Source organism: Culex pipiens, chromosome 1 (genome assembly GCF_016801865.2).
Source record: "Culex pipiens pallens isolate TS chromosome 1, TS_CPP_V2, whole genome shotgun sequence".
Taxonomy (NCBI): domain Eukaryota; kingdom Metazoa; phylum Arthropoda; class Insecta; order Diptera; family Culicidae; genus Culex; species Culex pipiens.
This window is the reverse complement of record NC_068937.1, coordinates 72,075,673-72,092,738: the sequence shown is the minus strand read 5'-3', so window position 1 is coordinate 72,092,738 and position 17,066 is coordinate 72,075,673. Positions and strand designations below refer to the sequence as shown.

Sequence of the window (17,066 nt, the reverse complement as noted above, 5' to 3'; positions counted from 1 at the left end):
GGGTCTAGCTCATTTCCCCCGAATGACATTTCCCCGAATGCCATTTCCCCGAAAATCATTTCTCCTAATTGGCCACATCCCCGAATATCATTTCCACATCCCCGAATGCCATATCCCCGAATATCATTTCCCCTAATCGGCTATATCCCCGAATCCCATTTCACCTAATCGGCCATTTCCCCGAATGCCATTTTACCGAAGTGATACTTACACCAATTGCCGTTTATTTAAATTAAAATTTTCCCGAATTTTCATATCTTCTAATCATAATTTTCGCTAAAGCCTTTTTCCATGAATAACAGTTATTTTCTTTCTCAATTTTACCGAACAAACGGCTTTTTCGGGTATGCTGTTGATTAAATGTTGTAAATTGGGTAGTAAAGCCCTTTGTCAATTTTTATGAACAACGGTAAGAAACTATTTCTGATAACTTTTTTTTTCATTTTCATGCAAAAAAAATTTTTTTTTTACAAGACAACATTTTTTTGATGGATCAACTATGGTCCCCTTGGAACGAGCTGTCAAGTAGGAGTCTTTCTTAGAGATCCTGAATAGGGAGACTGGACGAAGTGAATTTGACGTACCCAAACAGACGCGAGTTTGACGTATCCAAACGAGCATTTGCCTTTACGCCCAGCAAAACTTATCAGTGTTGCCAAGCTCAAAACATACGTTGCCAGATCGATTTAGCAAGCTTAGACCAGTCTCCCAATTTAGGGTCTCTAGTCTTTCTGCCAAGAAGGGCCGTGAAGTGAATTTTTAGAAATTGAATTAAAAATCCATTTTAAATCCTTTGCGGTCGTTTAAAGGGTCATTGTACTTAAAAAAATAAGTTTTATCGTTGTGAACAATAATATCACAAATTTAAGCTTAATTTTAGGACCCAATTACAGTCCAGACTCGATTATTCGAAGCCTCCATTATCCGAAGGTTTGTATGGAACTTGGGATAATCGAATCACGAACATTTTTTTTTCTTTTCCTTCTTTTAAACATCATCGCCATATTGGCTGCCATCTTGGATTTAAAAGTTTTAAATCACTAAAACGTAGTTTAGGGGTCATACTTAAGCTCAACAATAAAAAAAATAGGCATCGTAAAATTTTTTTTTTTCGTGATTCGATTATCCGAACTTTCGATTATTCGAAGGGAAATTTTTCCGAGGCCTTCGGATAATCGAGTCTGGACTGTTCAAGATTTTATTCAATTAACATTTGTATTCAACTGCATAATTAGATGTTGTTTTTGAGAAATTTGCAAGGAAATTTGTCTTTTTTTCGAATTTTGTTCAAAAACCCAAAAATCGAACAAATAGGTACATAAGGCTGGTACAAATTCTATTTAAAGTTTTTGTTGATTATACTTTTCACCAAATCCCAAACCAGCAATGTGAATAAAATGATCAGTGTGAACGGGGTTCTGTACTGCGAAAATCGCACGGTATGTTTTTTGAATCATAAAAAATAACATAACTTCTTTTGCATTATTATTATCATGTTTATAAGAAAAAAATAATTGTGTTGAGAATATATAAAAAAAAGTATGTGACAATATTCATTGTATTTGAATGAATAGTACCAAACCTTTCAACACCCCTTCCCCTCTAAAATGCTACGTCTGTTCTGAATTGAAGCCAAAAAGAAAGTTAACCATTCAGAGCCAATACTAGGGGAAATGGGAAATTCGGGTAATTGGAATTCGGGGAAATGACTATTAGGGGAAGTGTCATTTCGGGGAAGTGGCATTCGGGGAAATGTCCCTTCGGTAATATGGGTTTCGGGGAAATGTCATAGATTCCTGCTGAAGGACGAGAACCTCCCGCCATTGAAGTGGCAGCTCGGACGCGTTTCCGATATCCACCCGGGAGCTGACGGCAACATCCGTGTCGTCACGGTGCGCACAAAGGACGGCAGCTATCAGCGTGCGATCTCTAAGATCTGCATTCTGCCGATCCGTGACAACCTTTCTACCGCGCAAGGGGAGAACTAGGACTCCTCCAACGGCGGAGGTCGAAAGGCCTCCGCACACCAGTTAAGTTATGTGTTGTTTTGAATTTCAAAAAGTTCACCGAATCTTTTTCCTCCAGAGTCGCCACCCTGTCTGCGCCCAGACCTGCGGGTCGTTCTGCGCTCGGAGGCCGTTCAAAAGATCGGAACTTTCGAAATGCTCTGAGGTAACCTGTTTTGTTTCGGTGGTGGTTTTGCATGAAGGATGTTTGCTTGCGATTTCGCTGGACACTTGCCAGCACAGCACGGTTACGGATTAACAGAAAACAGCGGCGCTCAGCGCCATTTCAGTCGCAAAGACTGCTCCCAATTCTGAACCCAGCTAAATCCATTCCACGTTTGGAACTCTTCGAGGTACACACACGCACACGATGACAGCAGCGGAGGAGACGTCCTCCCGGTCCCATCTGCGACGTCCAGCAGCGAGCTTGGCCAGCTCGTTCCCAATCGCAGCCCGATGGAGCCAACCCCCGTCATCGCAGCATCGTACACCCGGAGAACTATCGTGTCGGTAACCGCTGAGGGTCAACAGCGACTCCAGGAGGCGTCGGGGGAGGCCACGGAGGTCTCCCCCAGTTCAGGCAAGTCGTTTTAGAATATAATTTTTCCGATTAAAAAGCACCCTCTCATCTGATTAGGGAGTCTCGCATCGCATCGACGCCGACGCCGGCGTCACCGATCGCATCAGGTAGCAGAGCAGCAGATCACGCACGGCGCCACCCACGCACGGTGGCTTTGCGTTCAGCAGATCAGCGCACAGATCAACAGCAGCAAGCAAGCAGACAGACGAACCGACAACTGACGTCGGCGGCAACAACAAACGCAGCACATCGAAGCATCCACCCCCGCAACAAACAGACGATCAACCGATCGAGCCAAGCAGCAGCATTTCAAATCTACACCAGCAGACGGTAGCAGCACACCTCAATTCCAACCCAAGTTCAAGGTCGACCTGTTGTCGATCGACGCCATGTTGATGCCACCTGGAAGAACATCAAAAATCAACGTTTGGCAGAGCACCACGACACCATTCAACCACAGAAGTGTCCCCAGCAGCAGCGCGGCATCCTGATTGATGGTTCAAGGTCAAGGTCCAACAGCAGATTTCGACGAAAAATCGGAGCATTTTCGACTGCAGCGAAATGCACGATGTTTACAGCCCAGCAGAAGAACAATATCTATTGTCCGTGTTCGATCGACGGCCGCAGCCGCGATCGTAGTATATAAGCAAACAAAAAATCTGACTTGACCTAGGGTAACAATAGATACAGTAGAAGTAGTACATAAGTGACGAAGATAACGGATAAGAGATAAGGAACAGAACCAAAACAAATCAGTGGGAATTGTAGTAGTAGTTGTAACAGCGAGAAGAATGTTTGAATCAGAGTGATTCCAAGGCGGCCGGTATGATCGCGCGAGAGATCAAATTCCAAATTCTACCAGCCTAAATGTGATCCACAAATAAATGTTATTCCGTCCCTGTCTGTCCCTGAAGTGAGCAGAGTGAGCAGAGGTGATCCTCGCTCTTTTAGATCTCTCCCCGGCTCGCTTCTCATGTACTGTCCCTTTTAGAGTATAGTCAGTAATAAACCGTCGACTACGCCAGACTGTTACGCGTTTTAAATAAACCGTTGTATTCTGTTCGCGCAATAAAAGTGTTTTACTCGCGTAGTTAAAAATAGTGACCATGAGTGACCATTTCTAAAAATATTTTTTTTGAAAAGTTCAGAAAATTTGCTATAAAATTGTCTAAGAGACATTGAAGATTGGACATCGGGTTGCTGAGAAAGAGCCGCTTTAAGAAAAAGAAACACGAAAATTGTAGTTTTCTAAGTCTCACCCAATCAGCCCACCATTTTCTAATGACGATATCTCAGCAACTGTTGACGCACATTCCAAGCGTTGGATGTGGTCCTGTGTCTGAGATGTTCGGTGAGTCAAAAAATACGCGTAGAGTTAAGGGACGACTTTATTCCACTCGATAGTACAGAAAAGGCAGAGTTTTTGTGGACGGGTAATCTTTACTGTACTGGTACTTATCTGTTTCTGTTGTGTCTGTCCCGGTCGACCGTCTGGTCAGAAGTAAATGGTCTGGATTCTTGGAGTTCTGAGCAAGCTATGCTCCTAGACCGGGAAGACTCTACAAAACATTATGGCACATGTACTAAAACAACTACAAACATACAACAGAAAAGTACATGAATCTCTACTACAGTGTCAGTGTTTATGCTTTTAAATCTACAGTGTCGTCCAAATGTTTTTCTATAAAATCGTCAATTTGTGCGTTAACATACCGCCCGCCTTGAAAGACGACGGTAGGCTTTCAAAAAGTATGTCCTACAGCCCTAACTACTAACTCTAATATCACAGTTTCTATCACAAGGTTCTTTTTGTGTTCTTCGACTAGATTCTTCTTTTTCTTCTTCGTGGAAAGTCAGGTGTAGTTGGCTGCTACTGGCAGGACTTCGCAGACTGGGACTGCGACCGTTGACGATATCTTCTTGGAGTTGGTGACCATCAGATGGCCAAATCGAGCGTCGACAGCAACCTGTTTCAAGGGAGACCGCTAAGTTACTGTTCAAAACTGTTGATTTAATGGTACTTAACTTTGAGCGGTGGTGGGGGGCAGTTCTGGCCCGTCCGACCACAAACGCGCCACCCCTGGTGCTTTGCTGCTGTGACCACGATTGCCGTTAGCGTTGGCAAGAGCGAACCGTTCGCTCACTGACTGGATGCCGCCCGCCATGCGTTGGTGCGGCTCGTTGTTGGATACGCCGTCGCCCAGCTCGCATCGCTGGCGCGGCTTCTTCGACTGACGATGTGCTGCTCCGAGCACGACTGCTACTGGTACTGGTGGTGGACGTGTTGCCCCCGATCGACTGGTTGACTTCTCCTTCTCGTACTGCTTCTTGGCCAGAGTTGATCTGCTTCCTCTACCGACAGGTGGTTACCGAACGGAGTGTCCGGTTCAACTAGATGTTCACGCAACGTGCGGACCGTAGACCGAATGTGGGACCTGGTGTCCCGTTTGCCATGACGTCGTTGTTGCTCGTACAGCACTTCAACGTCCGTGGAGTGTAGTCCCCCTTGCGCGGGCAGACTCGAAATTTCCTCACCGCGAGCCCAGAGAGGAAAGTGGCCGATCACGGCCTGTAACGATGCTGCTGCGCACGCAGCACGGTTTGACGGAAGTGTCCACTCCTGCAGAGCGAACCGGATGGTGACGTCATGGGATCGACCGCTGGTGGTCGATCACGAATGTGGGAGAGATCAATCTGGTTTCCAAAACGACTGTGTAAGCTTGGTGGGGGTTCGTGAATTCCAATTGCGTTCGACGGATGTTCTGATGCTAAAGAACGGGGCCGGTAACCTTGTCCGGATGGACAGAGGCTCATCAGAACGGCTTCACACGACCGTGAAGGTTGTTGCTCCAGTTGAGCAACCGCTAAGCAGTTTCTCCTGTGAACGCCCAGGAAGAAACCGTCCTGCAAGCCATGCAGGAATGGCAGGATTTCCACCGGCTGGTGGACCAAACAGGATTTCCACAGATGTGGACCAAACGGAAATTTCATCGGACAGTGGATCAAACGGGATTCCACCGGATGGTGGACCAAAACGGACAGGAAATTCCACTGAACGACGAATCAAAACGACAGCATTACCACCACGAAGGTGGTCCAAACGGAATCTTGTCCAAGGTGGACAAGTCTACGGAATCACGAATCCATCTCCTTCCCCGGAGGAGATTCTAAACAGGAAGCTTACGACAGGTACAAGGAGGCCGACGTCGTCTGTCAGCCGTACGGGAGGCCCACTGGCCTGCGGCGTACTCGATACTGGTTGTGTCCGATGCTCAACACCGAACCAAATCTCTGGTGACGCTCGTCGCGTCCAACAACACGATGACAGATGACTTCGACAGTCCGTCCGACTGTTGAAGTTCGTTGGCACTTCTGCGCAGGCAGCGCAAATCAATTTCACGAGTCCGTCCGACTCGCGAGACAGGAAATTACCTCCAGCAGTCCGTCCGACTGCGAGGTCTCGAATGGCAGGATAATCGATAGCGAAAGAGTTCGCCTACAATCGTTGGTTGAAGCTAACAACTCGTCTGGTTACTCAAGTGTCACGGTTTCAATCGTAGGTTCCAGCCACGCCAAACCTAAGTAGAAAGCGCTAAGCGACTGGTCGGTTTCAAAACAAAAGATCTACTTAACTTAGGATGGCGGTGGGGCAGCAGCTAAGACCCGTCCTGTCTTGCGGCGCTGCCCCTAAGGCCAAGTGCTGGAACCTCGAACACTTGGTCTCGAACGCTGTGCTGACCGGGACGGTGGGTCAGCCGTGATGACTGCAGATGACGATGGTACAGGTGCAACTCTAAGAACGGACGATGCACTCCGACGTTGAACTGGCGAGAAATCCAGCAACACCGAACCTGAGAGTTGAAGTGCACTAAGCAACTGGTCAACTGAATAATTGAAAAGAATACTTAACTCAGGTTGGTGGTGGGGGGCTGTTCTGGCCCGTCCGACCACGAACGCGCCGCCCCTGAGACTTTAAGCTGGATCCTCCTGTCAGCATTTGGCGCGCTGACTCGACCGGCTGGCTGGTGTCGATCGCCGATCCGGAACTGCAACGATTTGCAGCAACTCGCCGTTGTTCTTGCTGCACGTTTCAGCGCCCTCGCGACGCCTCTGGTCTGCATACTGCACCGCAACACAGCACCGATCCTCAGCTGCATCCAAACCGCACTCGTTCGCAACGAATGCGCACACGGAAAGAGCCCCTACGACGCCACTGGCACTTTCTGCTGCTCGCAAAACTGCAGCTGGGTGTGCGTGTGATTGTGTGTGCACTGCTGGCACACCGATGCTGATCACACACGGACTTCTATGCTACCAGCTTCCTTCTGGCCGTTTTCACGGACCCTGCACTTCTTACGGTCCTCTTCAAACTCTGCTACGGACAGAATATTCTTCTGCGACCGCGCGATGCACCAAGTGCACCGTTCTTCAATCTGGTCGCTCCACAATCGACGGATGGTGCGGATCGCACCTCAAAAACACTTTTCCTTGTGGCTTTCTTCAGCCAAGCATCGCACACGGACCGAAACGTTCTCACCCGACGTATCGAACTGCACGGTTGCAGTTTCGCGGAAAATTGGCACTTTTCCTCCTTCGCGAACCGACCGAACGAATGCAGCGACGTCCGAACTGCATTTTCTTCAACTTCCAATGTTTACGTTTTGCCGATCTCACTTCTCACATCTTGCTCACTTTTTCCCGTCTCACTGCTCTCCGAAAGCAAGGTTCGTCCACACTGGCAAGGTTGACGAGATCGAACAAAAGTCTGTGGAACTAGGGTAGTTTCTCGAATTGTGGCAGGAAAGGAATCGCACTACAAACTTCTGCGCACATTTTCTCCCGGAAATTGTTCATAAGTGCGGAAACTCGTGTGCCGAACCACAATGGTTGGCAAGTAAATCACAAGACGCCATTTTCTTCTCCACAACATGGCGTTTTCTCCATCACGAATTTTCCACGATACTTTTCTTCTCACGATCAATCGGTTCTTGCAGACTTTTCGAAACACTTTCTGCAGATTCGTTTTCCGAAAAGTCACACCTTCTTCGCACAATCTTCGAAAGTTGTAGCGCACTGACAGTTCTACTGACGTTTCAGTTTTTCCGACGGTTTTGTTTTGCTCGTGAATGGAACGGAATTGTTTTACGGTTTTCGACGGGTTTTGTTCGGTTCGCGGTCAAGTTCACGGGATTTTCGTCGCGTAGTGGCCATATCACGATGGCGGAATAGAACTACTGGACACAATGGAGTTTCGTCGGTCAGGAATGGCGTATCTTCTGACGGGATTCCCAGTGGTGAAACTTGGGAAGTTTTCACTTTTGCAAACTACGGTTTTGCTTCAGCCAATGTTTATGCTTTCAGCTCACAGGAATTTGGACGATACAAACAGGTTTGGACGGAAATTGGCTGAGAAACTGGACGGTACTGGACAGAACAGAACTGGACGGATAGAATGGCGACGCTAGCCATCTTCTGGACGGGACTTTCTTCGCGGAACTCCATCAACGCGCAACTCTACTGCCCTTCACCAAAACGATCCCGACACATCCGGCTCGAAGGACCAAAAAATGTTGACGCACATTCCAAGCGTTGGATGTGGTCCTGTGTCTGAGATGTTCGGTGAGTCAAAAAATACGCGTAGAGTTAAGGGACGACTTTATTCCACTCGATAGTACAGAAAAGGCAGAGTTTTTGTGGACGGGTAATCTTTACTGTACTGGTACTTATCTGTTTCTGCTGTGTCTGTCCCGGTCGACCGTCTGGTCAGAAGTAATTGGTCTAGATTCTAGGAGTTCTGTGCTAGCGAAATCTCTAAACCGGGGAGACATTACAAAACATTATGGCACATGTACTAAAACATCTACAAACATACAACAAAAAGTACATGAATCTCAACTGTGATTGTGTCAGTGTTTATGCTTCTATATCAACAGTGTCGTCCAAATGTTTTTCTATAAAATCGTCAATTTGTGCGTTAACAGCAACTAATGGTCCGATTATCAATGTTAATCAGGGTTGCGAATGTGCGAGCGCTCACGGAAAGTGTGCTCGCTCCAGCTGGAGCGCGAGTTTTTATCAGGTAGCTCGTACTCGCTCGTGCTCGCTCACGCTCACCGGAGCGTTTTGCGCTCTTTCTCTTTCTTAATGTAAAAATTCATTGACGTGAAAAGATGCACTGATATGTACAAAAAAAATGAATTAATTGACAAATGTTTATTTTAAGTTTTTAGAATCCAGAGTTTTGACTCAAGACGGTTTTAAAAACATCAAAAAAATAAAATTTGTTTTATTGGACCATTAAAAAACCCAGCAGTAAGCTATATAAAAGTTATAATCATCCCTCATATTCGGAACATTTTATAGAATGTCCATTGTTATGGTACGGAGTCGCGGTCTTGGCCACGACAAGGAGTTTGGGTATGACCCACAAGAGGAGAGTTAAGTTAGAGACAGCCATCTTGCTAGAGCAGACGTTGTGAATTAGAGCTCAATAAAATTGGAGTTGTTCAGCATTGAAATCGAGTATTTCTATTTAAAATACCGAACATAACATGGTGTCAGAAGAATCGTGACCATAGAAACTGATTTCGTCGTCATTTATATCGCGAATATTGAATTTTGTGAAAGTTAAAAAAAAAAAAAACTGAACAATCAGTGAAGTGCTACGGAAGTTTCAGCGTTTTCCCCAAAAGAGACTATAGTTATCTCTTTCTCGCATTGTTGGCTGTGCGAGTGCGATAGTGTACTGTTTACACCAGTGTATTAGTGCAAACATTGCACCAGTGTGGGAAAACGTTTGAGAACGATCCGCTGAAGTGACAAGTAAAACGTAAACAAAACGATAAGTTAACTGACAGTTGAAAAGAGACTATAAGTGAAGAAAAATAGTGGAAAAAATGGATGCCGACCAGTTTCAACAGTTTATGGCGAAACAAAATGAGCTGGTGACGAAGCTGGTTGCTGGCCTACAACAGCGTGCTGTGCCGGCGTCGAACATCAGTTCCGTGGTTCCGCCACCACCGGCTCTCTGTCTTGACGGAGACATGGAGGAGAACTACGAGTTTTTCCTAACCAACTGGAGAAACTACTCACAAGCCGTGGGCATGGACAGTTGGCCGGCGAATCAGGCCTCAAAAAAGGTCAGTTTTCTGATGTCCGTCATCGGAGAAGCTGCGCTCAAAAAGTATTACAACTTTGACCTGACAGAGGATCAAAAGAAAGACGTCGCCGAGGCCCTGAAGGCTATCAAGCAGAAGGTCGTGCGCAGCCGTAACTTGTTCGTGGACCGATTGGATTTTTTCGCGGCGAGTCAAGTGTCCAGCGAATCCATCGATGACTTTGCAGCCCGGCTGAAAAGTTTGGCGAAACCGTGCAAATTTGCACTCTTGGAGGACGAGTTTATCTTGTTCAAAATAGTGACCAGCAACAAGTGGGGCCACCTGCGGACCAAAATGTTGAGCATGCAGGATCTCACAACGGGAAAAGCAGTGGATATCTGCCGCGTGGAAGAGATTGCAGAGCAACGTTTGCGGCACCTCTCATTGGAGTCGCCGGTGGTCAGTGATGTGAAGAAGATTAACAAGAAGACCAAGAAGAAGCTGCAGCGGTGTAAGTTCTGTGGAGATGAGCACGAGTTTGTGAAGGGAGCGTGTCCAGCATACGGCAAGAAATGCAAGCGTTGCGGCGGCCGCAACCACTTTGAGAAGGCGTGTAAAATCGATCAACCCTGGAAGCAGAAGCGACGCCACCGTCGTGTCAAGGAGGTGAAGGACGACGAGAGCAGTTCCGAGGAACGCTCTGAATCCAGCAGTGTGGACAGCGACGACGAAGAAAGTGAGCACGAAGTGCAGATTGCCAAAATCAAGTCCAAGTCAGCTGTGGAGAGTAGTGCTTTGGCGGTTCTGGATTTCAGGCTAGGCCGGAAGTGGAAACCAGTTACGTGCGAGATCGACACGGGTGCGGATGCCACATTGATCGGGTATAACTGTTTGACTGAGCTTCTTGAAACTCCGAACCCGACACTGCAACCAACAAGCATCAAGCTGAAGTCTTTCGGTGGCAACCCGATACCAGTGTTGGGACAGGTTATGCTACCTGTAAAACGAAAAGGCAAGCGGTTCCAGCTCGTCCTGCAAGTCGTTGACTATGACCACCGCCCGCTCTTGTCGCTTAAGGCTTCACAGTCGCTGGGCTTTGTGAAGTTCTGCCGATCGGTGAAGATACGCCGACCAGAAGCAGCCACAGAAGAAGAGAAGCTGCTCAGTGTCTACAAGGTGAAAGCCGAAGCAATCGTCGAGAAACACAGTGACATCTTCGCTGGCTACGGCCGGTTTCCCGGAGTGGTTTCCCTGGAAGTGGACGAAAGTGTGCAGCCATCTATTCAGCATCCTCGTCGGGTCCCAATCGCTTTGCGCCCGAAACTGAAGCAGGAGTTGGACAAACTGGAAGAGGACGGCATTATAGTGAAGGAAACGCGACACACCGAGTGGGTTAGCAACATTGTGTTAGTCCGCCGTGGCGGCCAGAACGAGTCCGTTCGGATTTGTCTCGATCCTGTCCCGCTCAACAAAGCGCTGAAGCGGCCCAATTTGCAGTTTGACACGATTGACGAGTTGCTTCCCGAGTTGGGCAACGCCAAGATTTTCACAACTGTGGACACGAAAAAAGGATTTTGGCACGTGGAACTGGACACCCCCAGCAGCAAGTTGACCACCTTCTGGACACCATTCGGTCGATACCGCTGGGTCAGGATGCCGTTTGGTATTTCTCCAGCACCTGAACTGTTCCAGCTGAAGCTGCAAGGTGCGATACAAGGACTGGAAGGAGTGACCGGGTTAGCGGATGACTTGCTGGTGTACGGCACCGGAACGGATCTGGAGGAAGCTTTGGACAACCACAATCGGGCTCTAGAACAACTGTTGGTGCGGCTCAAAGAGAACAACGTGAAACTCAACCGGTCCAAGCTCAAGTTGTGTCAGACATCGGTGAAGTTCTTTGGACACGTGCTGACAACGAAGGGACTAACAGCAGACGAGACCAAGACAGCCGCAATCCGCAACTTTCCCACACCAACCAACAAGAAGGAGCTCCTGCGATTTGTCGGCATGGTCAACTATTTGAGCCGGTACATCCGGAACCTAAGCGCTCATTTCGTCAACCTGCGGAAACTGATCGCCGAAAAGGAAAGCTGGCGCTGGACTGCTGCTGAGGACGAGGAGTTCCAGAAAGTGAAAAATCTCGTAGCCGACATCCACACGCTGCGCTACTACGACGTGACCAAGCCCCTGGTAATCGAGTGTGACGCGAGTGGTTTCGGTCTGGGCGTTGCAGTGTTTCAACAAGACGGTGTGATCGGTTACGCGTCCAGAACCCTCACTGCGACGGAGAAGAACTATGCCCAGATAGAGAAGGAGCTGTTGGCGATCTTGTTTGCCTGCCTCAGATTCGATCAACTAATTGTTGGCAACCCGAAGACCGTTATCAAAACCGACCACAAACCGCTGGTGAACATCTTCCGGAAGCCGTTGTTGTCGGCCCCTCGACGCTTGCAACATATGCTGTTGAACCTGCAACGATACAAGCCGGAGATTATGTTCGTGGCCGGCAAAGAAAACGTCGTCGCTGATGCCATTTCGCGAGCCCCTTACGACGACGATCACGCTCAAGCTGGAGATTACCAGAAGCTGGAGATATTCAAGGTGATGCGCGACCTGGAAGACGTTAAGCTGAAGCACTTCTTGAACATCTCAGATGATCGTCTGACGGAGATCATGGCGGAGACGGCGGCGGATCCAGTGTTGCAGCTGGTGATCCGGTTGATTGGTGAAGGTTGGCCAGAGACCATCGGTGGTGTACCGGACAGCGTCCGCGTTTTCTTCAGCTACAGAAACGAACTTACCACCCAGGATGGATTAGTGTTCCGTAACGACAGAATACTGATTCCCCACAAGCTGCGGCGCAAAATGATCGAGAAGACTCACATCAGCCACAATGGTGTTGAGGCGACCCTGAAGCTGGCACGTGCGAATATTTTTTGGCCTGGGATGAGCGCACAAATTCGAGACACAGTCAAGGAGTGTGCCGTCTGCGCCAAATTCGCCGGTTCGCAGTCCAAGCCCCCGATGCAGAGTCACCCGGTTCCAGTTCACCCGTTTCAACTGGTGTCGCTTGATGTGTTCTTCGCTGAGTACCGAGGTATTAAGCGGAAGTTTTTGGTGACGGTTGATCACTATTCCGATCTGTTCGAGATTGATCTGCTGAAGGATCTCACTCCACAATCCGCCATCGCAGCTTGCAAGATCAACTTCGCGCGGCATGGCGTTCCTCAGCTCTTGCTGACAGATAACGGAACGCACTTCGTGGGAAAAGAGTGGCGACAATTTGCGGGAGAATGGGACTTCAGTCACACCACTTCAGCGCCACACCATCAACAAGCGAATGGCAAATCGGAGGCAGCGGTTAAAATCGCTAAACAGTTGATCAAGAAGTGTGAAGAATCCGGCACGGATTTTTGGTACGCTCTCCTGCATTGGCGTAACGTACCAAACAAGATCGGATCGAGTCCTGCAGCTCGCTTATTCTCTCGTCAAACACGATGTGGTGTCCCAACTGCTGCTGGCAACTTACTTCCGCGAGTGGTCGAGGGAGTTCCGGATGCTATCAAGGAAAACAGGAGGAAGATAAAGTATTATTACGATAGAAAGTGTCGTAATCTGCCGCAGCTGGAAACCGGTGCACCAGTGTACGTCCAAGTCCATCCACAGAAGTCTACGGTGTGGTCACCCGGAACAGTCGCCGCCAAGCAAACTGACCGATCGTATCTCGTGGATGTGGACGGGGCATTCTACCGACGGGATTTGGTTAACCTAAAGTCACGCAAAGAACCGAACACGCAGCCTGCCGTCAACCATCCCGTTCTACAGGACAATCCGTTGCCGTCTGGTCCGAATCCAGATGTAGCAGTGGCCGAGAAACCAGCGGAGTTTCCGTGGACCGATTCACCGAGCACCCCGATCACCAAATCTTCGAAGCCGAACAAACGATTGTCTTCGCTGTCATCGACACCGCAGCCGAAGGAAAAAGCATCGCCTACCGAGACGGTTACACAGGAGAGATCGCGCCCCAAACGAGAAGTGAAGCTGCCGACCAAATTACACGATTATTGTCTGGAATAAAAAGTGGGGAGGATGTTATGGTACGGAGTCGCGGTCTTGGCCACGACAAGGAGTTTGGGTATGACCCACAAGAGGAGAGTTAAGTTAGAGACAGCCATCTTGCTAGAGCAGACGTTGTGAATTAGAGCTCAATAAAATTGGAGTTGTTCAGCATTGAAATCGAGTATTTCTATTTAAAATACCGAACATAACATCCATATTCAAAAAATCATTTATTGAATTTGTAATTGAATATTTTCAGAGGCTTGGTAGCGGAAGTGCTAAATATAATTTACTTGACGGAAGATGAGCCACCCTTTATGTGCTAAAACATAACAATGACAATTTATATTATTTCATTCAAATGGGTTATTTCAAACACTAGCAATTTTGAGGCTTTTTTGTAAAGAGATAACTGTTTAAACAATTAAACCTTATTTTCTAGAAAAAGAATGAGAAAGATTAACTTTATAGAAATGATCAGCCATTTCCAAGCAATGAACAATGTTAAACGGAATGACTTTTGTTTAATGGTTGCTCATTCTGATCCGCACGCTGGATCAGAATGTTGGTAGCCAACAAACTGTTTAGGTACATAAAACAGTTTAAACAGTTACATAAACAGTTTAATATTTTATTTCTAGATTAAATTTTCAAAACAACCTATTCCTCATGGGTTTCCTATGCAGATAGGGCCTTTTGAAAATTTAATCGAGAATTAACCAAGCACATAACACTGAATCGAACTTACCCCAGCATAAATCTTCTTTAATTATTTCATTGTTTTGTAAGTTTTCCCAAGGTGAAAACCTTGGGGAGTCCTTTTTGTTTACGCGCTTATACCCTTCCCCCAGCAATTGTCTCTACTTACCTTAACTATTATTAAGGTAAGGCCGATTAATTCGAAAATATTTATATTTTCAACTCTGACTGTAGGTCCCCAATATGATTTGACCCTTGTGAATCCAATTTATTATTCAAAAATATGGTTAATGAAAATAAGCTTTTCAATTATTACATAAAAAATTGTTCCTAAGTGATGTTTCCACTGACATGCTGCGCCATAAGTAAAAAATCTAACTAGGATTGAAAAACAAAAAAACTGTCTCAAAAACGTAAAACGATTCGCGATGCTTCCAAAGTGAGCGCTCCGTGAGCGAAAAATGAGCGTGGGGCAAACGCGAGCTGAAAAAATCGGAGCAAACGTGAGCGCGGGCAAACGTGAGCTAGCTCGCGCAGCGCTCCTCCTCACGAATGAGCGAAAAATGAGCGCGTGAGGAACGCAACACTGATGTTAATACATGAAACATTCGTGAAATTTTCCGATTTTTTCGAAAAAAATATTTTGAAAATTTTTAAATCAAGACTAGCATTTTAAATGGGCGTAATATTCAATATTTGGCCCTTTTAAAATGTTAGTCTTGATTTAAAAATTTTCAAAATATGTTATCGAAAAGATCGGAAAATTTTACGAATGATTCATGTATTAACATTGAAAATCGGACCATTAATTGCTGAGATATCGTCATTAGAAAATGGTGGGCTTCAATTTTCGTGTTTCTTTTTCTTTAAGCCGCTGTATCTCAGCAACCAGAGGTCCAATCTTCAATGTCTCTTAGACAATTTTACAGCAAATTTTCTGAACTTTAAAAAAAAAATATTTTTAGAAATGGTCACTCATGGTCACTATTTTTAAAAATTGTAAAACTGCAAATATTTCGCTGAAATCAAACTTTCGGTGGCTATATCTTGAAAACGGAGCCCTTTATCAAAAAATCTGTAAAGTACTTTTCGATTGCAAATTCAATTTTGCATTAAAAAGTAATGTCAAACTTGTTTTTGCATAAAACTTCGATTTTTTCCAAAAATCACTATTTTTTCAAAAATTCATAACTCGGCGGCAGATTTTTTGACCATGTTTCTCTATGGCTCAAAAGTTGCGGATTTTTGTTATTATCATGTTTTATTATCAAAAATCTCGAAGATCAAAAAATACGTATTTTGGGAAATTGAGTTTTAGTGAAAAAAAAGTTGATAAAAAAATCTGCACATTTTTTTTCCGTGTACCTATTTTTTTCTCAAAAGTCCTCAACAATACCGAAGACACTATAGGGAAGGCCCTCACAAAGTTTGAGCGAAATAAAAAATACAAATAAAATCTATTTCCGGTTTTGGTAGAGGATTGCTCACCTTAGCTTCCATCCACCCCGGGATCCGAACTGACGACTTTTGGATTGTGAGTCCAACTGCCTACCAGCGACTCCACCGAGACAGGACCCAGGGAGACGACTCCTACACCTGGACTGAGCTAACGACCTAACCTTTTTTGTTTTTTTTAGGTTAGTCCGGGGCCAACATTTACTTCCCGTCCGACGGAAGGCGTGATCACACAAATCTCGTCTCGAAAAATGCCACCGGGACCGTCTGGGATCAAACCCAGACCGACTGGGTGAGAGGCAATCACGCTTACCCCTACACCACGGTCCCGGCTGTTATTTATGTTATTTATGTTATTTATGTTATTTATGTTATTTATGTTATTTATGTTATTTATGTTATTTATGTTATTTATGTTATTTATGTTATTTATGTTATTTATGTTATTTATGTTATTTATGTTATTTATGTTATTTATGTTATTTATGTTATTTATGTTATTTATGTTATTTATGTTATTTATGTTATTTATGTTATTTATGTTATTTATGTTATTTATGTTATTTATGTTATTTATGTTATTTATGTTATTTATGTTATTTATGTTATTTATGTTATTTATGTTATTTATGTTATTTATGTTATTTATGTTATTTATGTTATTTATGTTATTTATGTTATTTATGTTATTTATGTTATTTATGTTATTTATGTTATTTATGTTATTTATGTTATTTATGTTATTTATGTTATTTATGTTATTTATGTTATTTATGTTATTTATGTTATTTATGTTATTTATGTTATTTATGTTATTTATGTTATTTATGTTATTTATGTTATTTATGTTATTTATGTTTTTTTTTGTTATTTATGTTATTTATGTTATTTATGTTATTTATGTTATTTATGTTATTTATGTTATTTATGTTATTTATGTTATTTATGTTATTTATGTTATTTATGTTATTTATGTTATTTATGTTATTTATGTTATTTATGTTATTTATGTTATTTATGTTATTTATGTTATTTATGTTATTTATGTTATTTATGTTATTTATGTAATTTATGTAATTTATGTAATTTATGTTATTTATGTTATTTATGTTATTTATGTTATTTATGTTATTTATGTTATTTATGTTATTTATGTAATTTATGTAATTT

At 44.7% G+C, this 17,066-nt stretch overlaps 1 protein-coding gene across 1 annotated transcript; it reads left to right on the top strand.

Annotated features, from left to right (window-relative positions):
* Positions 1 to 8,977: 8,977 nt before the first annotated feature.
* On the top strand, positions 8,978 to 15,016 carry LOC120431586 (uncharacterized protein K02A2.6-like). Its single transcript, XM_052706566.1, has 2 exons — positions 8,978 to 11,693; positions 11,769 to 15,016. Exons 1-2 carry the CDS (start codon positions 9,483 to 9,485, stop codon positions 13,758 to 13,760), a joined length of 4,203 nt encoding a protein of 1,400 aa, XP_052562526.1. The 5' UTR covers positions 8,978 to 9,482; the 3' UTR covers positions 13,761 to 15,016.
* Positions 15,017 to 17,066: the final 2,050 nt, after the last annotated feature.